Source organism: Pelobates fuscus, chromosome 9 (assembly GCF_036172605.1).
Source record: "Pelobates fuscus isolate aPelFus1 chromosome 9, aPelFus1.pri, whole genome shotgun sequence".
Lineage (NCBI taxonomy): Eukaryota > Metazoa > Chordata > Amphibia > Anura > Pelobatidae > Pelobates > Pelobates fuscus.
This window is the reverse complement of record NC_086325.1, coordinates 120895184-120920827: the sequence shown is the minus strand read 5'-3', so window position 1 is coordinate 120920827 and position 25644 is coordinate 120895184. Positions and strand designations below refer to the sequence as shown.

Below are 25644 nucleotides of genomic sequence, written 5' to 3'. Positions count from 1 at the left end.
CTCACTCCACGTAATGCAAGGGGAGACAACCCACAAGATCCAAGACCCGCAAGACTCAGCAGAACTACTACAGACCTTGGGTCTCACATGGGACTCTATCCTTCAGGCGAGCCCCGCAGCCTCCACCACACCGGCTCACAGCTGGAACCCAGCGGGCAGTGCCCCATTTGTACCTCGAAACCTCACGCCAGTTACATACGCTGCAGTTACCACCTAAACCGAAATGAGGCGCATTCACCTCCACCCCGACAGAGCCCTCACCTGACAATACTGGGCTCCACCACCCACCTCCATCGAGCAACCTAAAACCTCTGGGACTTTATTGATCACCGTCCAGATTGTTATCCCGCCCTTTGCTGGGCCCAAACGCGGCTATCAAGAGACCACAACTCGTTCCAGCCAACCAGCCACGGACTCTCACAAAGGGAATGGATTTCTGTGGGTGGTCGAGACGCCCGATTTACCATCCACGCCGCAGCCAACAGACTACTCTGGAATTGTGTTCGATCCTGAAGCGGACTGCAACCATGTCGGCCCCAATACCGGGACATTATCTGATGTACATAGTTCCTACTGTTTGCGTAACTATTGCCCACCCATATGCCTATATAATGTGATCCCATTTACTGTCCCAACTATAGGTGCACGGTAGCGCATTGACATGTTACTCGCCCAGGCAATGCATACAGCCAACACAGCCTCACGAACCCAACAGACACTCACTGGATTGACTGACAGGCTAGGCTTCGCCCTTAGCTCGACACATGCCAAACGCTTAAGAGTCTGGGATGCCCACATACATAAGGTTTAGCACCCACACTATATGTCCGCCTTAACAGGAGTATTGACCTCCCATCTGTCCCATAGCAATACAGTACGCCACCGCACATAAACCACATCTTGGCGCAACACTTGCTTCTGCTATGCATTGTCCACACATTCCTGAATACGACATACTACACTCACACCGGACTAATATCGAGAAAAAAACCCAGACGGCCTAACTCTTGTCCACCTTTACTTATATCCTTACCCCTGTTACCGTACAATTATGCAAGCTTAATACGATGCCTCATATGACCACACGACATTCACTTCGACGATTGCTAACAAGACGCTTCGACTCTGTATATTTTTGCCTCAAACACGACCTGCTAACACTGTCATTGGATTAACAGCAGACATATATAGGCCGGTCAACATGTAAGCTTTAATTTTATAATTAATGCCTCACTAAACACAAATTGTTTATATAAAATTGTGATTACTACACCTCTGCTTGAGCTAATCGAGAACACTGTTGCAACATAACTATGTATATACCAAAAATGTGCCAGCTTACCGCATGCCACAACTTATACGAATTGTTTATTACCCTAATTTGATGTCGCTGTTGTGGCGCACCAAAGGGAGCTGCCTAACAGAGCACCAGCGTTTCCCGGTGTCAGGGGTCGGCTGAACTTGCACTGGCCTTACGTTCATGCCAGAGCCCTGCAAACGGCTATGTACTTTTACCTATGATTTACCCTGATCTTTTACTTGCCCGGAAGCCTTAGCCAGTAACCTTTATTTTAAATTCTCTATCCCTCTGCAAAATGTTTATCTACGTTTGTTCATGCATTACAAGTCAGACAATCAACAATACCGCAGATGTAATTCGCTAGCTACACATTTTATACCAGCATAAGTACTAATCGGCGGGAGCTAGATTCGACTGGATAGCCAGTATAGGGGGCTAATTTACTACTCACTGTAATCTCACTGAAGTCTAACGGCTTCCTAACCTCAAGTCCTAGCATACTTAATACTTAATGCTTACTGTGAATGTCCTATAGCGTGTTAACACTATGTGCTAGCTACATTCATTCTTACTTTACAGTCCTAACGGCATGGTCTAGCTTTAACAATATATATAAAGTAGGGCCTCACAGTGAGAATTTAAACTTAGTCCACCATACCAGAAAAGAAGGCGAATGTGTCGTAGAGATTTTCTCCTTAATTGTCTAATTCACTTACTAGTAGCATTTACTCTGCTAAAATCACGCTGGATGAACGGCCAGCAAAATGCTTAGACGTTATGTTAATTATATCATATTACTGCATCCGTATGTCGACTAAATGGTTAACCTTTATACGCATCTAGACTAACGCATTGACGACATGCATGTTTCTATTACCTCGCTATGTTCAAGCTTTCTGCGAAAAGCTAGTTTTCTGTTATAAAAAAAAAAATATGTGCAGTACATCGTGACAAAGCTTGTATTCAACTCTGCACGTCAAAAATAAAGAATTTAAAAAAAAAAAAAAAAAAAAAAAAAAAAGCTAAATCTTTCCAAAATATTTCATGCTGAGATTACAATTTTATTAGTCGTTTGAAAATCTTTATTTGGGTTTTCAAAGGTTAAACTGATATTAGTGCAAACAATGGTAATAAGACCTCATAGCAATTGAGGCTTTTAAGCCTCTTTTGTGCAGCAACTAGGGAAGTATTCCCTCGGTATGAGCATTATTCAGACCTCAACATACTGCATGGACAAAGTCATGTTCCTCTATTGTCCTATGTTGCCAGCAAGCAGCCCCTCCATGTCCTGTGGTGAAATTTGTAGATAGTAAAGGGTTCAGGATCAATCATCAGTGATGTTTAGCTTGTAAGTATGTAGAAACAGAAGTAGACTATAAAGCTCATAGAGAACAAAAAAAATGCCATACGACCTGTGTATGATTTACTGAGAAGATTATAGGCTTAAAAAGTAACTTTTAATAAATAAATCTAAAATAAAAATATAGAAGATAAAAATAATATGAACAGCAGGAGTGAGTGGAGACTATACAGCGAGTAAAACTCTGTGACTACTTATATAAGCTGTAAAAGTGTAAACATAACACTAATGCTGAAGCAATACTGTTCTGCTTCAGATTTCTCACATTTAGACAGGTTGAGATTAAACCCGGCTATAGCGCTATAGGTGTCTAGAAGGTCGGGTAGACGTGGTACTGTAGATATTTTATTAGTAATGAAAAACCAACAGGTCGTCAGCATATGCCGCCACCATGTGGGTCTTGACGTTCCAGTAGATGCCGTTGATAACGCTGCCTCGCCACATCGCCTCCATCAAGGCTCTAGGGATAGCGCAAACAGAAGCGGGGAGAGTGGGCATCCCTGGCGTGTACCATTACGGATCGAAAAGCTATCCGTTAGGGCTCCGTTTACTCATACTCTCGCATTCGGCAAATAATACAGAGCTCCTATCCAGTTAGTCCACTTGACCCTGAAGCCATAGCTGTGGACCGTAGCCATGAAGAAAGACCAGTCCTCCCGATCGAAAGCTTTCGCTGCATCGGTGGAAAGGAGAAGCAAGGGCGTTCCATCCCTGCATGCTAGATGCTGGATAGAGAGCACTTGCAACATGCTATCCTGTCCCTCTTTACCTGGTATGAACCCAGTCAAATCTGGGTGGACCAGGTCCGGTAGTTTCGCTCCAAGTCTGACTGCGATGACCCAATTTGAGCAATGTACAAACGTAGACAGGGGCACCCAGACAAAGTCTCGTGGTGTGGGGGTGGAGTTAGTAGTAGAGGGAAGAGATCCCACGGGGTTGCCTGGCCGTGCCACACTCGCAATAAGAGTGGGGGGTGATCCACCGAGCCCAGAAGATCAGAAGGTAAAAAGTGAAAGAGAGGACAAAAGGCGACACAATAGAAGGGAAAGGGAGAGCCCCGTCAGGCCCTGTAGGGTCCTAAATTGGAGAGGAAAAGACACCCCCATGGGGGCGTTTGTGTGATTGTGGGAGCAGTTGGCACCAGACCCCACTGGGGTGAAAACTTCCTACAGTGACGCAGTTCACACGACTTTGGTTGGGGACTGCAGTTGAGCTTGACCTGGTAGCTACACAGCCTGTGTCAGTTAGTAGGGTCTGAGGAACTTGGTTAAGCGTGTTGCTCTAAGCCACCTGTATGGAGCTGATGTATACCAGAAGAGTAACTGTTGAGTTAGTGTGCTATGTACAGAAATTCCCCCATGGGACATCCGTGGTGCCCAGCATGCCAACCAATGGCAGTGGCCCCTCTGATGTGGTGGAACACCACCACAGCAGCCGATTTAGACAACGGGAATAGGGTAGCATGTAAGGTACATTGTGAGTGTAGGGAAATCACCTTAGGTTGCCTGCACCTTAGCATCTATCAGAGACCGTGGACATTAAATGTGGGGGGGGGGGGGGGGGGGGATGGAGGGAAAAATAATATATATCCCCCCCATCTCCTCTCCCCATCCACCCCACCCGTCTGCTTCCCTCCCCCGCAGCCCTACCCCTTAACCTTATGTTAATAACGGAGTCATAACCAAAAGGAAAATAAGTAGCCCTCAACAAGTCTGCAAATGCTCGGGGTGTCCCCTAGTCCCCCCTCCCACCTCTATTTATAGTGTTCCTTCAGAAAGGAGTCCCCTATTACGTTATGTCTGTAGTGAGTTAGGGCACACCATTGGGTACCTTCCGCAATATGGGCAAAATGAAAATGAGTAGCCCTCACTGGCATGTGTATCAAATCCGCCAGTGCTTGGGGTGTCCCCTGGTGCCCCTCCCCCCCCCCCCCAATCAAAATAGGAGTCTCCTATTTCGTTATTTCAGTCAGCTGCGGAAAGTCAAGGCACGCACGGGCCCACCATAGGGTACCTTTTGCAATATGGGAAATAGTGTAACTTATTTTTTTTGGAGCCCATGATTGCCCTGCTCCCCTCCCAAAACAGCGGGATCCCGACAGTGGTCAGCGTATGGGGGCATGTAACGGGGAAGGTGTGGGACCAAGCGGCAGTAGTGGGGGTAAGGGTCTCAGCTCCGGGAGTTATTGATCAGTCCAGTGCGGAAGTTCAGATTTCCATTGGGACAAGGTTTGGATCAGGGGAGAGTGGCTAGGTGGGGCAGACACATGAACCAGGTAGGTCATTGAAGATATACACCTTGGGCGCGTTCTTGCCTTCTGCATGATTTTCTCCTTGAGTTGATAGGAGTGGAGGTAACAAATCAGGTCTCGTGGAGTGCCCTCAGGCGTGTGGGGGCAGAGTGCTCGATGTGCCCTGTCAAATCGAATTTGGTCGGGACTGTCTGCAGCCACCGTAACGGATCAACGGGCACCCCGACTGGGTACTTCCGTTGATGGATGCTCCTAGCGCTTCCTGAGGGCTCCAAGCACTCCAGCTGACACCATAACCACCGTGGACTCCTTTAGAGAGCAAGACAGGAACAAGCTCTTACAAGAGCTTAGTAGTGATATAACAAAAGAGTATGACTAGCATTGCAATCCCTTGTAGCAGATTCCCCCCAATAAGAGACTGCACTCCAAATTGAGGGTGAAGTAGAACTGAAGCTTTTAATCAAACACTCTGCTTTTATGCCCATTCTACAACCATAGTACCGCCCACAGGGTTTTGAAGTACAACCAATCAATACGTACAATACACTCAGACACTCCAACACAAAATCCTCCCCTCTGCCTGTGATATAATTACTGAACACAATGGGTTAATGTAATTATCACAGGAAGAGAAATACAGTTTTTACACATGTACTATAACTTTAAAAATATACATTCAATCTTCATCAAAGGACATATTATTCAGCACACTTTAATTATAAACATAGTGAAAATTCAGCCAATTCCATTCAGGGGTTAATAAGTTAGATGGAAGTCCTTTTATGACTGACTGCAAGCACATTTTTCATGCCCAACAGTTCCATAGATTTGGGCTGTGCGGTCGGTCTATTTCCCATGTTAAAGTCAGTTCAAACAGATGAACGACAACCATTTGAATTGTCGAAGGAACTGTCGATTAAACTGTCGAATGCATTAGTTCCAGGGAAGGTAAAACTTCAACGGTGTTCGTGCCGTTCTGTAGCCGATTTTAGTTTGACAGCACACACCGCTGACTGCATTTGAATGAATCAAAATGGCCGCCGGTGTTCGGTTTTCTAATGGCGGCCACTTCGACTACTTCGGCTGCATCCGAAGTGCCATGCCAAAACTGCAGGTCCTTTCCCAAAGTACTTAAAGAGCCAGAAACAGCACAAAAAAATACAATATGCCCAAATAATGTCTTTAAAGGGCAATACATCCCAGGGGCCATAGTAACAAGGCAGGAGGCTGGCAATCAGTCTTCTCCAATGCCCAGTGGCGAGGTTGGTTTCGCCACAGCCAGGACCAGCTGAAAAGGCGTGGTAAGTAGGCCTTCCACATCTTCATCACCTTGGGGTTCAGGAACTTCATGCAGTCTTATGTTGGATCACCTGCATCTTCAGTTTGCCGTCTTAGCGCTAGTAGCATTGAGCCCTGTCTGGTGAGTTCCATATCTGAGGCATTAACTTGATCAGTGGAAGTTTGTACTTGGGCTTCCAGGGCCTGTATGCAGGTGTCGTGAGCAGTTACCGCCGTGGCGATGGACTTGGGAAGCATTGCTGACATTGCCTGCAGGTCAACCATAGTGTCAGCTAACCTCTTGATTCCCCACGTCTGAGGCCATGGATGAGGCCAGTAATGAAGGCGCCATTTTAGAGCCATGTGTAGTTTGCGTGGGCCCACCTGGGGTCTGGATAAAGTAATCCATCGGGCCGGTATTATAGCTTGCCTGGCCATCTCTGGGGGTTTGGGGAATACCTGGGCATTTGTTATGACCCATCTGGGGGGGATCTGAGCGTACTGGGAATGCTATTGATGGCTTAGTGGCACAGAGCTCTGCATCTCCATCGAGGCTCAAATCATGCCCCCCTCCCTTTTTGTCCTTTTAAAAATAATATAGAATATGTGATGCTGCAATAAATAAGAAAAATGCAGATTGCATTTGAACACAAACAGGAAAAAATGCAAAAACTGCTTCTGCACTTAAAGGAACAATATAATGTCAGGAACATAAACATATTCCTAACACTATAGTAGAAAAAGTAGTAAAATCTATAGTAAAAAAAATAAATTAAAAAATATAGTAGTAAAATCACTATTTAGGTTACTGTCCCCTTGCCACTGATTTTACGCACTTTTTCCCATGCTTTGTTTGGCTCCGCTTCAGTGAGCATCAAACTTGATGACTTGGACCAGATTGCAGTCTAGATCAAATCAATCCACGAATACATAGCAATATGAAGAATTCCCCATCTTCTACCCTGCGAAAGTTTCCCAAAGTATCCCTTGAAAGTGCTCCCAGTTTACTGCAATGATAGCTGTATTGCACAGGTGTTCTAAATACATTTATCGATAAACATAAGTAAACACCCCTAAATTAAACATATATTGGCATTCTGACCTGTCCAGCAGAGGCAGTAGTATTTCTTCACTCCCTCCTGACATGTAGCATTGTTCAGACAAGGATTAGAGGCACATTCAGGAATATCAATTTCACACATGTCTCCTTCAAACCCAGTGTCACTGCAGTTGCACTGGAACCTGAAAAAAATGCAAAATATTATATTAAGTATTAAATGACAACAAATGTGATATTTGTTGATGTTCTATGCCAGGTGAAGGCAACCTTTGGCACTCTAGATGTTGTGGACTACATATCCCATAATGCTCTTACAGCCATTATGCTGGCAAAGCATCAGGGTAGATGTCATCCACAGCATCTGGAGTGCTGAAGGTTGCCTACCGCTGCTCTATGCTGTGCTCACTGGTAAAGCAGAAAAAAAAATTATATATATATATTTTATATATTTACCGCATTCATCTTATCTTTTACATATTATGATAGTGTAAGTGAGTCTGTACTTGTGGAAATAGATACATCAAACCTGGAGAGGTAGAACATACCTAGCCATGCTTTGTTCCTCCCAATTCCTGCTGCTCATAAATTTCTAAGTTGATTTATAAACAGGTAGATGAGAAGAATGAATAAGTAGACAAAAATGTATATGACTATTTTAAATGCATTTAATTTATTGGGACTCCATGATAGTTGTTACTTTATGGGAGCCAATACTTAAGCTGCGTATGACACTAAGCCACAATCGTGGCCGTACCATATGTCTTTAGACAAGTAGCAGCTGATGCAACTTGTCTGAAAACCACTGGCAGGGCTATTCACTAAAGTTAGAACCCCTGGGAATTCAAAGTTCATTCTCAGTAAGTTTCAGATTCCAGGCTAAAATAGGTAAACTGAGAGAAAACTAACTTGGAGATCTTTTTTCTAATGTAGGTATTTTGGCCTAACTTTTGAAATTCACTTTGAAATCCTAGCAATTCTAGCTTTAGTTAAAACCCTGTTTGTCAACTAAAACAGAATATCAAAACAAGAAATCCTAAAAACTGTATTCAAACAGAATCACTTGGTCACTTTGGAGACCTGTCCTATTGAAGACTAATGAAGAATTGCACAGATGGTACTGACAACTGTCTTGTAGTTTCACCTTATTTGCCAGATAACAAACCATGGACATAAGTCAAGAGATGTGATCTAGAAGTCTGTATAATATAATACTGTGACATTTTGCCCCCAAACAAATCTTAGAGTCATAATATAAGTAAAGATAGAGAAGGGCAAACATCTCTAGAACCTCCATAAATCACACTGTGACAAGTAAAAAATAATGACAATCAAAAGTCTACAAAATAAAACTCACTAAAACCATGGCACCATGTTGCGATGGCTATAGAGAAATGGGAGCCTATGTCATGAATTTGGTCTACTGGACCATCATGAGAGAGCATGGTTGAAAATATTAATATGTTTAGCATTTCAAGAGAAAGGAAAAGTGTTGGTGATTAGGAATAACACTAATTATAATCCTATCCCCTAAATGTAATACATTTTGAAAAAATACTATTGTAAGACTGTTATTTGTAGGATTTGTTATATTTTGTGCAAAAATAAAAGCCATAAAGTTGTGTGGATCCTATATTATATTAAAATACAATGTTCAGCAACATTAAACCCCCCTGCCTAATATTGTGTAGGTCCCGCTCATGCTGCCAAAACAGCTCTGATGAGTCAAAGCATGGATGCCACAAAACCTCTGAATGTGTCCTTAGTATCTGGCACAGAGACATTAGCAGCAAATAACTTCAGTATTGCAAGTTACTAGGTAGGGCCTCCATGGATTGGATTAGTTTTTTTAGCACATCCCGCAAATGCTCAATAGGGTTGAGATCTGGGAAATTGAAGGCTTGAACTCTTTGTCATGTTCCTCAAACCATTCCTGAACAATTTTTGCAGAGTGGTAGGATGCATTATCCTGCCGAAAGAGTCCACTGCCATCTGGGAACAACATTGCCATAAAGGGGTGTATGTGGTCTGCAACAATCTCTGGCACAAATATACATCTAGATGAATGCCAACACTTTCCAGCAGAACATTGCCCAGAGCATAACACTACTTCTGCTGGCCAGCCTTCTTCCCATAGTACATCCTGCTGCCATCTCTTCCCCAGGTAAATGACACACATACTGGCCATGCACCTGTTCTAAAAGAAACCTTTATTCATCAGACCAGGCAACCGCCTTCCATTGCTCAAAGGTCCTGTCCCAATTAAAGGTGCTTGTGGGGAACAGGGATCATCATCTGACACCTTTCTAACATGGCCAGAATTTTGTCTTTCATTAATTTGAGCTACAGCAGCTCTTCTGTGTGATCGGACCAGATGGGCTAGTCTACTCTCCACATGTGCATCAATGAGCCTTGGGTGTTCATTAACCTGATGCTAGTTCACCGGTTGTCCTTCCTTGCACCAATTTTGGTAGGTGCTAACCACTGCATACAGGGAAAATCCCACAAGACTTGCTGTTTTGGAGATGTTCTGAACCAGTCGTCTAGCCATCACTATGTAGCCCTGTGTCAAAGGTCTTTTTGCTTGACCATTTTTCCTGCTTAAAAACACATATGATTCAACAACTGGCTGTTCACTTTCTGCCTACTATACCTGCTATATCCCACCCTTTGACAGGTTCCGTTGTAACAACATAATCAAGGTTATTTACTTCACCTGTCAGTGGTTATAATGATGTGGCTGACCAGTGTATGTCAAGCCCCTCCCAGAGCACTCCTTAACATTATATTCAAAGGAAAATATATCTCCAGAGCCAGACCTCAAATAATACTTCTTGCTTTCCAGGTTGCAGATCTTAAACAGAGTGCAACTAACCCAAGCAGCCAAGCCTATAAGCAGAAACATAGGTGCTGAGCAATGGTGGGAGAGGAGGGTAATCTACACAATAACCAGCAAGCTAAGCGGTCTAGAAAGGTAACTAAACCAGCTGGGATATGTAGAGAATAGCAGAGTACTATTGGCTACTCAATTATTCAGATATACAAGGAAGATGGAAGATGTATCTACATAGTCGGGTCTTCCTGGAAAATGTAACTTGCTCAGAGACTATGTAAAGTAATCAGCTACAGTATTGCTGAGTGAAAGCAGCAATTTAGCCAAATAGAATTTCACCAAGTAGTTATAAGCTAAAGTGCTCTAATGGCCCTTGTAATTATCCCTAAACCGTCTGTCATTCTGCTTCCAAGCAAGTACCAAGTATTTGTGTCCCAGCCTTCAGATAACTCGTATTAACAAAGAGTTAATAGGAGATTAACAAAAAACTCTTCTGCTCTATCTCCATAGAAAGAAGAACGATACATGGGAAACACGGAGTTGGTGAGCTGTACCTCTCCTGATGGAATGAGAGCAAGATATTTCAAATTTTTGGTTTATTAAGAAAATAATATTAGTTGGATTAAAAAAAGAATTTGTCTCTTAGCAATGTACTTGCAGAAATCTGACTTCAGTGATTATTTCACTCTCAGAATTCTGCAGGTGGGCTCTCTGCAGGTTGGCTAACCTCCGATTTATACTATGGAGGCATGCAGAAATATTTAGAAATCAATACATTACCAAAATACTAGGGGTGCACCGAAATTTCGGCTGCCGAAATTTTTGGCCGAAAATGGGCCGATCCGCTTCGGCTGAAAACGGGTCAAATTTGCTGAGAAAAAAAAAAATGTTTTTGGGACAGGGGGAGAAAGAACACTATGGGACAGTTTAGGGTGGAAAGAACAATATGGGGCGGGGGGGGGGGGGGGGGGAGAACACTATAGGACAGGGGAAAATACTATAGGGGAGGGGGGGAAGAATACCATAGGACAGGCGAGGGAGGGAGAATACTATAGGACAGGCGTGAGGGGGGAGAACACTATGGGACAGGAGAGGGGGGAAAATGAACACTATGGGACAGGAGATGGGGGAACACTATAGGACAGGGGAGAATACTATAGGACATGGGAGTGGGGGGGGAACACTATGGGACAGGGGAGGGGGGGAGAACACTATGGGAGAGGGGAGGGGGAAAGAACACTATGGGACAGAAGAGGGGGGAAGAACACTATGGGACAGGAGAGGGGGGAAGAACACTATGGGACAGGAGAGGGGGAAGAACACTATGGGACAGGAGAGGGGGGAAGAACACTATGGGACAGGAGAGGGGGGAAGGACACTATGGGACAGGAGAGGGGGGAAGGACACTATGGGACAGGAGAGGGGGGAAGGACACTATGGGACAGGAGAGGGGGGAAGGACACTATGGGACAGGAGAGGGGGAAAGGACACTATGGGACAGGAGAGGGGGGAAGGACACTATGGGACAGGAGAGGGGGGAAGGACACTATGGGACAGGAGAGGGGGGAAGGACACTATGGGACAGGAGAGGGGGGAAGGACACTATGGGACAGGAGAGGGGGGAAGGACACTATGGGACAGGAGAGGGGGGAAGGACACTATGGGACAGGAGAGGGGGGAAGGACACTATGGGACAGGAGAGGGGGGAAGGACACTATGGGACAGGAGAGGGGGGAAGGACACTATGGGACAGGAGAGGGGGGAAGGACACTATGGGACAGGAGAGGGGGGAAGGACACTATGGGACAGGAGAGGGGGGAAGGACACTATGGGACAGGAGAGGGGGGAAGAACACTATGGGACAGGAGAGGGGGGAAGAACACTATGGGACAGGAGAGGGGGGAAGAACACTATGGGACAGGAGAGGGGGGAAGAACACTATGGGACAGGAGAGGGGGGAAGAACACTATGGGACAGGAGAGGGGGGCAAGAACACTATGGGACAGGAGAGGGGGGAAGAACACTATGGGACAGGAGAGGGGGGAAGAACACTATGGGACAGGAGAGGGGGGAAGAACACTATGGGACAGGAGAGGGGGGAAGAACACTATGGGACAGGAGAGGGGGGAAGAACACTATGGGACAGGAGAGGGGGGAAGAACACTATGGGACAGGAGAGGGGGGAAGAACACTATGGGACAGGAGAGGGGGGAAGAACACTATGGGACAGGAGAGGGGGGAAGAACACTATGGGACAGGAGAGGGGGGAAGAACACTATGGGACAGGAGAGGGGGGCAAGAACACTATGGGACAGGAGAGGGGGGAAGAACACTATGGGACAGGAGAGGGGGGAAGAACACTATGGGACAGGAGAGGGGGGAAGAACACTATGGGACAGGAGAGGGGGGAAGAACACTATGGGACAGGAGAGGGGGGAAGAACACTATGGGACAGGAGAGGGGGGAAGAACACTATGGGACAGGAGAGGGGGGAAGAACACTATGGGACAGGAGAGGGGGAAGAACACTATGGGACAGGAGAGGGGGGGAAGAACACTATGGGACAGGAGAGGGGTGAAAAGAACACTATGGGACAGGAGAGGGGGAAAAGAACATTATGGGACAGGAGAGGGGGGAAAAGAACACTATGGGACAGGAGAGGGAGAGAACACTATGGGATGGGGGAAAAAAACACTGGGACAGTGAAGGGGAGAGAAGAACACTATGGAACTGGAGAGGAGGGGGAGAGAAACACTAGAGGGGGAAGAGAGGAATGTTAAGCAGGGGGGGGGGGAGGGGGACCACTAAAAGAGACAGGAAGTTTTTCATATTAGATTAAATTCATTAAAAAGTCTAATATTAAAAAAATATGAAAAAAAAATTTTTTAATCATTTGGGGAAAAAAGTCATTTTCGGTTTAGGTTTCGTTTTCGGCCAAGGGCGTCCTGAATTTTCGGTTTCGGCCCAGAATTAGCATTTCGGTGCACCCCTACAAAATACTGCAGGTTATACTGGTTCACGTCACCTCTCCATTCATCTCAGTCTTTCCAGAAGCATTCTCTACACCCAGCAGCACTACCACACACTGTCAGAACACAACCCAACACAACTCTAGAAGCACAGAAACCCCAGCAGCACAGCTCTTAAGCAGAAAGATTACCCAACCCACAAGAATAACAGTTAACCAGTCCCAGTCAGCAGCCCATCATATTTTCCCTAGATAATCTCCCTCAATAGCACATGGACACCACAGCAAAGACTATACAGACTCTACCCCCTGAACCATCCTTAAAGGGATGCTATAGTGTTAGGAATCTAAATCTGCCACAAGCCCTGTAGGCCCTCCACATAGGAAAGTATTGCTATGTTTTCCTATGGGAATTTCACTGAAGCTGGATGTCATTTAGGAGACTCAGAGACCGCTAGCATCTAGGCAGTGCCTCTATTGGCTGTTTGACTGACATACTCTGGAGGAAGTCTTAGTCCTGCAAGGCAATTGCAGGGCTAAGTGGGATACTATAGGCACCAAAACACTTTTAGCTTAATTAAGCAGTTTTGGTGTATAGATATTGTCCCTGCGGTCTCACTGCTCAATGTTCTGCCATTTTGTCATGCAGCCCTAGTCACACCTCCCTGCATGCACCTTGCACAGCTTTCCTAAATATTTTGTGTAAAGAGACATATCTAGTGTTTACACTTCCTTTATTGCACAGTCTGTTTAATTTAGAACTACTTATCTCTTGCTCTGCGAATAGTCTTCCAGACACTGCATGAGTCTCCTGTGTTTGATTAAAGTTCATTTTACAGAGCAGAACATAAACTTATAATGCTAGTTAACATCTGATTAAAAATTAAACCATTTTTTCATTGAGCCTGTGTGAGTCACAGTCAGGGCGTGTAGGCATGACTGCTTAAACAGGAACAAGACTGATTTAACTCATAAATGGCAGAAAATTGAAATATACACTTCAGTAAGCTAAAGATGTTTTGATGCCTATAGTATTCCTTTAAAGAAGGCCTGTCCAACCTGCGGCCCCCCAGATGCTGCTGAACTACAACTCCCACGATTCTTTCAATGAAACAGATAGCCAGGGAATCATGGGAGTTGTAGTTCAGCAACATCTGGGGGGTTGCAGGTTGGACAGCCCTGCTTTTAAGGGTCACTATAGACACCAGAACAACTACAGCTTATTGAATTTGCTCTGGTGAGTAGAATCATTACCTTCAGGCTTTTTGCTGTTAACACTGTCTTTTCAGAGAAAATGCAGTGTTTACATTACAGCCTAGTGATAACTTCACTGGCCACTCCTTAGATGGCTGTTAGAGATCCTTCCTGGTTCATGGCTGCCTAAAATGCATCCAAACATTCAGTATCTCCTCCCTCTGCATGCAGACACTGAACTTTCCTCATAGAGATTCATTGATTCAATTAATTTCTATGAGGAGATGCTGATTGGCCAGGGATGTGTTTGAATCATGCTGGCTCTGCCCCTGATCTGCCCCCTTGTCAGTCTCAGCCAATCAAATGGGGAAGCATTGTGATTGGATCAGGCTACCACTTCTGATGATGTCAGCAGACTGCTTGTTTTTCTGAGGCAGACAGGGCAGAGCCAGCAGCTTCAGGCTTGAATACAGTGAGATTTTTACAATATTTATGGAGGCATGAGGGGTCCCTCATGCCTCCATAAATATTGTAAAAATCTCACTGTATTCAATGTACTGGCATCAGGGAGGCTTGATGGTGGTTTTAACACTGTAGGGTCAGGAATACAAGTTTGTGTTCCTGACCCTATAGTGATCCTTTAACTCTGCTTTTACACAGCGGAATACACTTACTATATTCACCAATTCACATAATACATTACAATCGGAGGAGAAATATACACATACATAAATCTATACATATGCAGTTGTCAAATATGAATTCATATTTTAGGCCTGCAATGCCCGGTAAATAAATTAATTATACTTATTTTAATTTTTAATTTTGTGCCTACATGCACCTAACATGTAAATCTGGCCCTATCTGAGTTGGGATCTGCAGAAAGTTAATCACCTGTTAATGGCATCCACGCAGATCCCTCCATTCTGGCACGGCTGGCTCTGACACTCATCAATGTCGTGTTGGCACAACTCACCCTCGTACCCTGCAGGACAGTCACAGGAGAAATATCCAATGTGGTCCTTACAGATGGCACCATTTTGACAGGGGTGAGATTCACATTCATCTATCTCCATCTCACAGTTGACACCTTCAAAGAAAGAAACACAATATTACAAAATATATTCATGTTAATACACCGTGAAGACACATTCTTAATATCTCCCTCTCAAAGAAGCTATAGGACATCCAGTGCTTGATAAAATTGGAGGACATTAAAAGAACACTATAATGTTTGGAATACAAACATGTATTCCTAATGCTACATTGTCCCTGTCCCTATCTATAGTAGTCCACTCCCCTTCGTTTGCCAAAATATGAATGAATTAAAAGTTTTAGTTGCGTGTTCCATTGCTCACCTCTCCGCTTTCCACAACGTCATCATGGGATCCTCCGCAATGGTCATAAAAATGCTCCTCATAGAGCCACCCATACATCCAAGCTTCCGCATAGGAAAGCATTGTATTTATTGCTTTCAATGCTTTCTAATGGGCTTCCTTGTCAGTGAGACAAAAGTGCCTCTGGATTTAATCATACAATACAAACAATGCAGTTTTGAAAATCCTGCAATGCTTTACACTGCAGGATTAGAAGGACAGGACCACTGTACCACAACCACTTCACTTGGTGACTTTAGTGTCCCTGTGAGGTTTATTGAGAGAAATGAAAGTGTTCATTATCGAACGTATTTGTTATTGTCTTATACACACAGAAGTGAATATATATTTGTATGTACATACACACACACATATTCTAATGATGTGTCTAATGACATCTAATGATGTGTATATATTATTTATTTGTGTGTGTGTGTGTATACATATATATATATATATATATATATATATATGTATACACACACACACACATACACAAATAAATAATATATACACATCCCCTGATTAATGGTTTGACCAATATTATCGGCCAATATTAAGTATTTTCAGTGGTTTACCACAGCAATTTTCCACGCAGCATACCAAGATCGCAAGAGTTGCAGAAAGGACCTGCCAAAAACATAAGATAGCATGTCCTGGGCAGCCATCCCCTCTACAATGGGAAACCCCTTGGCAGCCTGCACAAAGCCACTGGGCCACCATGGAGTGTAATGTGCCCCTACCGGACCACAGGTAAAAGGCAGGGAGGGGGGAAACACAATTAAAATCATTTATTAAATATAATAATCATGTAAATAAAAAATAAATAAAAGCTTTTAGCCCAGCCGTCCTCTGCACAATGACACTAGACCAGCAGGGAATGCAATGCCCCCCTCCCTGACTTTCACCTGTGGCCAGGTAAAAGTATGTGTGCATGATTATATGGATAGTTGTGTGTATATGGATTATGCAGTGTGTGTGTGTTCGTATGTATTACAAACAGTTTGTGTGTGTATGTATTAGTTTCTGTGTGTTTGTATGTTAGACCGTGAGGGAGTGTGTATGCAGAGCGTAGCGAAGGGGATATAGGGGATACGTGTATCAGCAGCACCTTGCAGCAAGTGTCTGCTCTGGCAATATGATGCAGAGCAGGCGCCAAGGGACTCCTATGCACTGCTTGCACAGCCTTCTCACACACCATGTACTGATGCCTGGAGGAGAGATATAAAGTCGCAACAGCATCAGCAGGGAGATGTTAATTAAGTGCACAGTGGGATGCCAGATATTTGAGTGCATAATGAACCACTACAAATGGATTATACTGGTGCAAAGGAGGCTAGCTTTCACAAAAGGGAAATCCAAACAGTGTCAGAAGACGAAAAAACAGATGCGAGAAAAGTTGAACTTGACACATCTTTTCAGTTTATGTAACATAAGATTCCCTGATTAAGCGTCTACTGCTGTCGCTTGTATTTTTCTTTTTGAAACGCTGAAGTTGTTGCTGTTGCATTTGTTGCAGGGATTTTGCCGTAGTAGTAGTTTTTACTTTGATTTGAAAACTGTAGATATGGCACTTGACACCACTGAATAGGTTTGTGTATATATTTTTTTTTCAGTGGTACAATTTATTGGTGGAAATTGTTACTGCCCCCCCAATTGTAACTTTGGTATCCCTGTGTGCGCCCCCCATTTATTGTTCCTAGAGTATCACTGTCTAGGACATAACATTTACATCCTATTTCACCCCAAGTGGCAGAAATGTATCAAACAAACCATTTTGGAATAATTTTGATACTGGACAACAGACAGCATAAATGTACATCCAATAAATCTAATGAATTCTGCAGTCTTAGCTGGAACTATTTTACACTTGTCTTTCGCAGTAAAATGCTGTCACCACTAGATGGCAAAATAACATTGGTTTTGTTTTGTTCCCCGAATTCCCGCATGTGGCTCAAACTCTTAAAGCAAATATCTCACCAATAGTAACAGTTAGAAGGTATATTCATGCATGAGATAGTCTGTGTATGCATGTTATACTTTTTTCGGTTTCAAACTAATCTGAGTTTTGGGGGATTTTTCCAAAAGCCTGCTCTCCAAAATGCTATTTGGATGAATCATGAAACAAAATGCACAATAGACGAACCGATTAGTTTGTTTCGGAATACAAAGTTCTGTCCTCGGCTCCAAAAAAAATACAAAAAATGATGATTGATCAAAAATTATAAAGATTGATAAAGAAAAAAAAATAAGTTAGGGGAGAGCCACTAAATGCTAATTTTATTCAAAAATAAAGTGAGAAGTAACCAATATGGGGAAAAAAGGAGTAGCAGTAAAACATTTTTTTTAAATTATATTTATATATTCTTTAATACATATAGAATATATAGTTGTGCTCAAACGTTTGCATAACCTGGCAGAAATTGTGAAATTTTAGCATTGATTTTGAAAAGTATTTTTTGAACAATAGTGATCATATGAAGCCATTTATTATCACATTGGGAAATGCTTATTGAAATAAATCAATAATAGATACAGGACTCAGTGGAGAGGCACACAAAAGGAAAAAAGAGATAAAATATGAAAAATGCACAGGAAAAATAAAAGATAATAAAATGTAAAATATATAGTAAAATAGAGATAATAGTAGAGGATTACTGATATTATGGGTATAAATATATCAGCTAATTAGGTTATACCCTCTTAAAGAAATCCCTCAAAGGGTTAAAAATATAAATATATATGAGAAAACATGGTGCAAACAGACAGAGTACTATTGAAAATTTATTAGTACATGAAACTGTCAAAAAAAAGCACAGAAAATACAAATGTAAAGACCACAAATAATGTAGTCTTAAAAACTAGTAAAAACTAATAAAATACGGTAGTCCCAACATGAGAGTGCAAATAAAGGAGATAGCATCAGTACCAGGTCCAAAGATGTAAAAAACACTTTCTAGCCGGCCGGACTGAAATGGATACGGACTTTCTCGTGCTGAGTAACACTGGATATTAGCCGCGTGCGTGTCACTGCGGCTGGTGATGCGTTTCAACTATGCTTTCTCTCAGGAACCAATGTGTGGAGATGCCGCCTTACGTGTTTCGTGATCCCAGATCACTTCATCAGAGGATGGCATCTTGAAATCTTCAGTCTGTTTTATACCCTTTCAATCTAATCGTTGTGGATTAACCCTTTGTATGCTTGTAAAAACTGCAGTAAAAAGTCTTTAATACATAAACTTAGAATGCATTATGAATAAATTCGTAATGGGGAGAAATAACAATTGGAATAATTGAAGGACATAATTCTAATAATAAAAAATTAAAGATAAAAACGTTGTAGTATAAGCATATATAAAAAATAAATATAATAGTAACTTTTGATTGATAATTTTGTTTTTAAACATATATATAAAACGAAAAATATTTGCAGCAGCTGGTAGAAAAATTCAGCAGAAAGACGTACATATAAATACTTGATCTGTAATACATAATGTTACATGTAATTCGCTACAATGAAAGTTTATAGAAAACAGTAACAAATATAATGGAAGGATACCATGTTAACCATTCTATTTGAACTGACAGCCTCAAATGGCATTTGTAGGGATACTGATAAGAAGCTAATAGATCATTTAAACGTTTGAAATTAACCCATTGTAAGCTGGATATGGAATAATGCAAAAAAGGTCTTCTTTAAAACATATAGTTTAAAATACAGTTTATAATTCATGAAAGATACATTTGAGAATAAATTCATGATAAAAAGAAATAGCAATTATAGTAATAGAAGGGCATAGTTCTAATACTATGAATTAGAGAAAAAAGAAAAATAAAGATTAAAAACATTATTGCATAAGTATATAAAGAAAGAAGGATTTTTTGTGGTAGTAACTGTCATTTGATAATTTCATTTTAAAAAGTGCATATATAACGAAAGATGTTTGCAGCAGCCAGTAAAAAAATATACATATAGAAATGGATCTATCACGTATAATGTCGAATTATTAATAATAATTGTAGTTGTATGGATACTTATTAGCTAAAATGGCAGTTTGTAAAGGGGAAAAGTATAACAAATATAAGGAAAAAATATCACGAAACGCGTAAGGCGGCATCTCCACACATTGGTTCCTGAGAGAAAGCATAGTTGAAACGCATCACCAGCCGCAGTGACACGCACGCGGCTAATATCCAGTGTTACTCAGCACGAGAAAGTCCGTATCCATTTCAGTCCGGCCGGCTAGAAAGTGGTTTTTACATCTTTGGACCTAAGTTTGCTCTACCTGGTACTGATGCTATCTCCTTTATTTGCACTCTCATGTTGGGACTACCGTATTTTATTAGGTTTTAATAGTTTTTAAGACTACATTATTTGTGGTCTTTACATTTGTATTTTCTGTGCTTTTTTTGACAGTTTCATGTACTAATAAATTTTCAATAGTACTCTGTCTGTTTGCACCATATTTTCTCATATATATTTATATTTTTAACCCTTTGAGGGATTTCTTTAAGAGGGTATAACCTAATTAGCTGATATATTTATACCCATAATATCAGTAATCCTCTACTATTATCTCTATTTTACTATATATTTTACATTTTATTATATTTTATTTTTCCTGTGCATTTTTCATATTTTATCTCTTTTTTTCCTTTTGTGTGCCTCTCCACTGAGTCCTGTATCTATTATTGATTTATTTCAATAAGCATTTCCCAATTTTATATTGCTTAACCCCTGGTGGTGGTTATTTTCTACAAGTGATACAGTGGTTATGGTAGCTATGTCCAATCTTGACATTTAACTTATTGAGGATAATTCTACCATTGTTTGGCATTTATCCAATATCTGGTTGTTCGTTTCTATTTATTATCACATAGTTGTCTGGCTCCTTTTTAAATCATAATGATAACATAAATCTCCCAAATGGCTCTGATCAAAAGTTTACATACCCTTAAATGTTTGGCCTTTTTACACACACACACACACACAGGTTAAAATGGCAATTAAATGTTTATTTCCCAAACCTGTGGCTTTTTAAATTGCAGTTAATGTCTGTGTATAAATATAATGAGTTTGTTAGCTCTCACGTGGTTGCACTGAGCAGGTTAGAAACTGAGCCACGGGGAGCAGAAAAGAACTGTCAAAAGACCTGCATAACAAGGTAATGGAACTTTAATAAAGGATCACTATAGGGTCAGGAACACAAACATGTATTCCTGACCCTGTAGTGTTAAAACCACCATCTAGCCTCTCTGGGCCCATCATGCCTCCATAAATATAGCAAAATCTTACTGTATTCAAGCCTGAAGCTGTAACTCTGCATGCTGTTAGACTCAGAAAAACAAGCAGTGTGCTGACATCATTAGAAGTGGTGGCCTGATCCAATCACAGTACTTCCCCATAGGATTGGCTGAGACTGATAAAGAGGCAGATCAGGGGGAGAGCTAGGATGATTCAAACACAGCCCTGGCCAATCAGTATATCCTCATATAGATGAATTGAATCAATGAATCTCTATGAGGAAAGTTCAGTGTCTGCATGCAGAGGGAGGAGATACTGAATGTTTGGATGCATTTTAGGCAGCCATGAACCAGGAAGGATCTCTAATAGCCATCTAAGGAGTGGCCATTGAAGTTATCACTAGGCTGTAATGTAAACACTGCATTTTCTCTGAAAAGACAGTGTTAACAGCAAAAAGCCTGAAGGTAATGATTCTACTCACCAGAACAAATTCAATAAGCTGTAGTTGTTCTGGTGACTATAGTGTCCCTTTAAGATGGAAAAGTAAATGAAAAGATATCCAAAGCTTTGAAAATGCCAGTCAGTACTGTTCAATCATCTTTTAAGAAGTGAAAAATTGGGGGATCTCTTGATACCAAGCCAAGGTCAGGTAGACTAAGAAAGACTTCAGCCACAACTGCCCAAAAACTTTTTTGAGATACAAAAAAACCCACAGGTAATCTCAGGAGAAATACAGACTGCTGTGGAAAAATACTGTGTGGTTGTTTCAAGGAGCACAACACGACGATACTTGAACAAAAATGAGCTGCATAGTCAAATTGCCAGATAGAAGTCTTTACTGCGCCAATGCCACAAAAAAAGCACAGGCTCAATATGCCCAACAACAGCTTGACATGCCTCACAGCTTCTGGCACATTGTAATTAGGAGTGACGAGACCAAAATAGAGCTTTATGGTTACAACCATAAGTGCTATGTTTCGAGAGGGGTCAACAAGGCCTATAGTGAAAAGAATACCATCCCCACTGTGAAGCATGGTGGTAGCTCACTGATGTTATTTGGGGGGGAGGGAGGGTGGGGTTGAGATCTAAAGGCATGGGGAATCTTGTGAAAATTAATGGCAAGATGAATGCAGCATGTTATCAGAAAATACTGGCAGACAATTTGCATTCTGCCGCACAAAGGCGGCACACATGGGACGCTCTTGGACTTTCCAGCATGGCAATGACCCCAAGCACAAGGCCAAGTTGACCCTTCAGTGTTTACAGAAGAAAATGGTGAAGGTTCTGGAGTGGCCATCTCAGTCTCCTGACCTTAATATCATCGTGCCTCTCTAGGGAGATCTCAAACGTGCAGTTCATGCAAGATGACCAAAGACTTTGCATGACCTGAAGGCATTTTTCCAAGACGAATGGGCAACTTTTGAGCACAACTGTACATATAGATTTTAATATTTTTTACTTCTCCTTTTTTACCTCTTTTGGTCACTTCTCACTTGATCTGTGAACCACATGGCATGAAAATGGACATATAAGTGTACTGCAAAATTAGTACATAATGTTGACATTATATATATAATTTGCAGTACACCTATAAGTGTACTGCAAAATAGGTACCGGTACATAACATTTATATTATGTATATCATTTGCAGTACATGGGTTGGTAAATTTCTTTGCCATTTTAATTTTAATTTTTTAATTTTTTTTTATTTGCATTTTATAATATCAACATGCTTTTCAGTATTTAGTACAACAAGGAAATATTTCACTTAGTAACAGTTTTATTCAGCTGTTGCACGATTCTTGATGTGTGCTTTGTACCTTTTGAGCAGGTTGATACCTTAACCTTTGTTAACAGTAACGGGTTAAGGAGGGGGGTGTGAGGGAAGGGGGGGGAGGGGAAGTAGGAGAGTCTAGGGGTGAATCTGTATTCACCAAAGGCTGGAAATATGTTGCATAGTCATCATTACAGAAAACAGATTTACATTAATCTATGTTGCGTGGGTACATTCTATTACTCCTAATTGTTACATTCATATTGTTGCTACATGTATATTGCTACGTACATATGGTCACAGCTGGTGGAATTGCGTTCTTGTCTCATATCAATGGGTGAATCTACATATTGATAGCTCAGGGTTTCAGCCCTGTGAGGTGGCGAGGTATTTCTCCCATATGTTCCCAAGCTGCTGTTATGGCTGGCTTCGGTTGTGCGGTCTTCTGTGCCATTTTTTCGTATAGGTTTGTGAGCTCTATTGAAGCGATGCATTGGGCTACTTTTGGTGGGCATGGGTCCCGCCAGTGCCTGCTTATCGTTTGGAGGGCTGCAACTATAATTTGGTATATAAGATATTGGTGGGCTTTTGTAAGGCCTTTTGGGAATAATTGTAACAGATACATTTCTGGGGCTCGCTGGAGGTGGACACCTGTGCAGGCTTTTATTACTTGGATTACGTCTGTCCAATATTGCTGCATTGTTGAGCAGGACCACCATATGTGGAGCATGGTTCCTTTGTCTCCCATGCAGCGCCAGCATGAGTCCGGTATGGTGGGGTTACCTTTGTTAAGCCGTACTGGTGCCATGTACCATCTGTACAAAATTTTGCGCATAATTTCCATATGGGAAGTGCACAGGGAGAGGTTCTTATGTGCCCGGAGTATTTGGCCCCACTGGCTCTCAGTGATATGGACACTGAGTTCTCGGTTCCATGCTTTTATAAAAACGTGGGGACGTGGGGTCCCTCATTGGCACTAAGTATGGCATAGACCATGGATATCAGTTTCCTCCGTGGTCTCAGTTTAAGACATATTTTTTCTACCTCCGTCAGCTGTAGACCATTTACACTGTTGTACGAGCATATTGTTTGGGTCCTAAACCATGACAAAAGCTGTCTGTGCGAAAATTGTGCTGTGTCTGGTAGCTTATGTTGTGTTTGAATTTCCGCAAATGGTTTCAATGTGGGGCCTTGGTATATGTGAAAAAGATGTGTGATATTGTGGTTGTGCCACAGCCTAAAGTTGAAGCCTGGCATTACTAAAGACACCGATTCCAGTGGCATTGCTAAGGAGATGCCCCCTTTCAATATGTGTGCATCCCCGAATTTGTCCCAGGTTTGTAGCGTGAGCTGTGTTGTGGGGAGGATGTCCTTATATTTTGGTCTTAGTTTCCTAGACCAGGCCAGGCCAGGCCAGGCCAGGGCCGGTAATGTGAAGTCATTAGTGTAGACCGCTTCTATCTGCACCCATTGCGGGGGGTTGGGGTTGCCGCTGGTAGCTAGCACCTGGCCTAGGTTAAATTTTTTTTGATTTTTTTTTTTTTTAAAAAATATATTCACACAAAAATCCTGTTCTCAACAGGAGGCTATTACCTCAGGACTATCAATGTCCAACCTCCTGGTGCTGCAAGGAGGTCGTCTGCAGAAGGTTCTGGCCCAGTTAGATAGCCTATTGGATCCTGCTTTTTGATTGTAGGAACCTGTCCCACAAGAAAGCCCACACATTGGAGAGGGTCCCGGCCTCTGTTTATTACAAAATCCAATGGGCCGGTCGTTCACTGTGGGCTCCATACAGGTCCCAGTTCTGTCAGGTGGCTCTCACTCAGGATTATCCCCAGGCAGAATACCCAGGTGATGGGGAAGGACAGGCCAGGGGTGGGCCTCCCACACTCTGTAGTTTTGCCTGTGCTATTTAATACATTGGTTATTCGATAATGTACTAAATAGCAGTCAAATCCTTCAAAGGAACGTGTGAGCTGCACTTCTGGCTGGTCCTAAAACTCTGTAAATAAGTGTTGCCATGGAAATCGCTGCTGAAAGAGCTTTTACTGTGGTCTGCACAAGATAAGCAGTCAACATGGTTCCCCATGGGACTACAAAGGATACTATGGGAACCCAAGGTGGACCACCAGAAATTAATTAATTTTACTCCCTCCCTACAAAAAGGAAGGCAGTAAGGCGGTAATTAAACCTTTAAAAAAATTGTATTATTAAATTATTATGAAATAATAAAGGGGAAGCTTCCCGTTCACCTTCCCACAACCCTCCCACCATCTGATAATCTCACGAAAATATATCTCACTCAGGCAAACCCCAACATCAGTCAAACATACACATAAACACACACACACACACACACTCACTTATTACATGTTGCCAACCACCCAGCTCAACCAACCCCACTCATTACTTGGGATGAGAAGAGGGCCGTTTAACAATTCTTGCACCAGTGCCCTCTAGGTTATAGTTATGCCATTGACACACAGGTCACAATACTGCATAATATGTTGGCACTTAATACAGATAATTATTCCACCAACATTTTACCATTGCTGAACATTTTCCCAATTTCATCACAGTTTGATGACTTATTGAAATCTGTCTCATGGTACTTTTATTAAGTAACACCAGCTAAAGGTTCCAGAGAAGTGGAGGAGGGAAAGTGTTGCAAACTACATATGGAGACCAATGGATCAAACTCAAATTCCTCTGTGCTAAACCGCACATTCCTAACGAAATATATAACTGTCCATTGCACACAGGCTGTTAGTACCAGCCTGTGTTCTGTATGGCTGGGGCACTCAGAGGTGAAAATAATTAATGGATTTGATTTAAAAAAAAAAGAGCAGCACAAGGTATGGCTAGTCTAGAAGTTCTTATATATGAGGGAAAAATGCAATCTCTTCTACCACGTTTTCTCCAAGAAAAAAACAAAAACATGAATTGATATAATGGGTTTCTAAATGCTTTTTCTAATTTACGTCAAGAAACATTATATTACAAGCTTT

The 25644-nt window shown here is 42.2% G+C and overlaps 1 protein-coding gene across 1 annotated transcript in view; it reads right to left on the bottom strand.

The window, feature by feature from the left end:
• Positions 1-25644, bottom strand: part of LOC134572988 (protein crumbs homolog 1-like) — a 210699-nt gene that overhangs the window by 114212 nt on the left and 70843 nt on the right. Inside the window, exons 3-4 of the mRNA XM_063432343.1 lie at positions 15136-15331; positions 7292-7431 (exon numbers count right to left, since the gene is read on the bottom strand). Of these exons, the coding sequence (XP_063288413.1) occupies positions 7292-7431; positions 15136-15331 (336 nt within the window). The remainder of the gene's footprint in view (positions 1-7291; positions 7432-15135; positions 15332-25644) is intronic.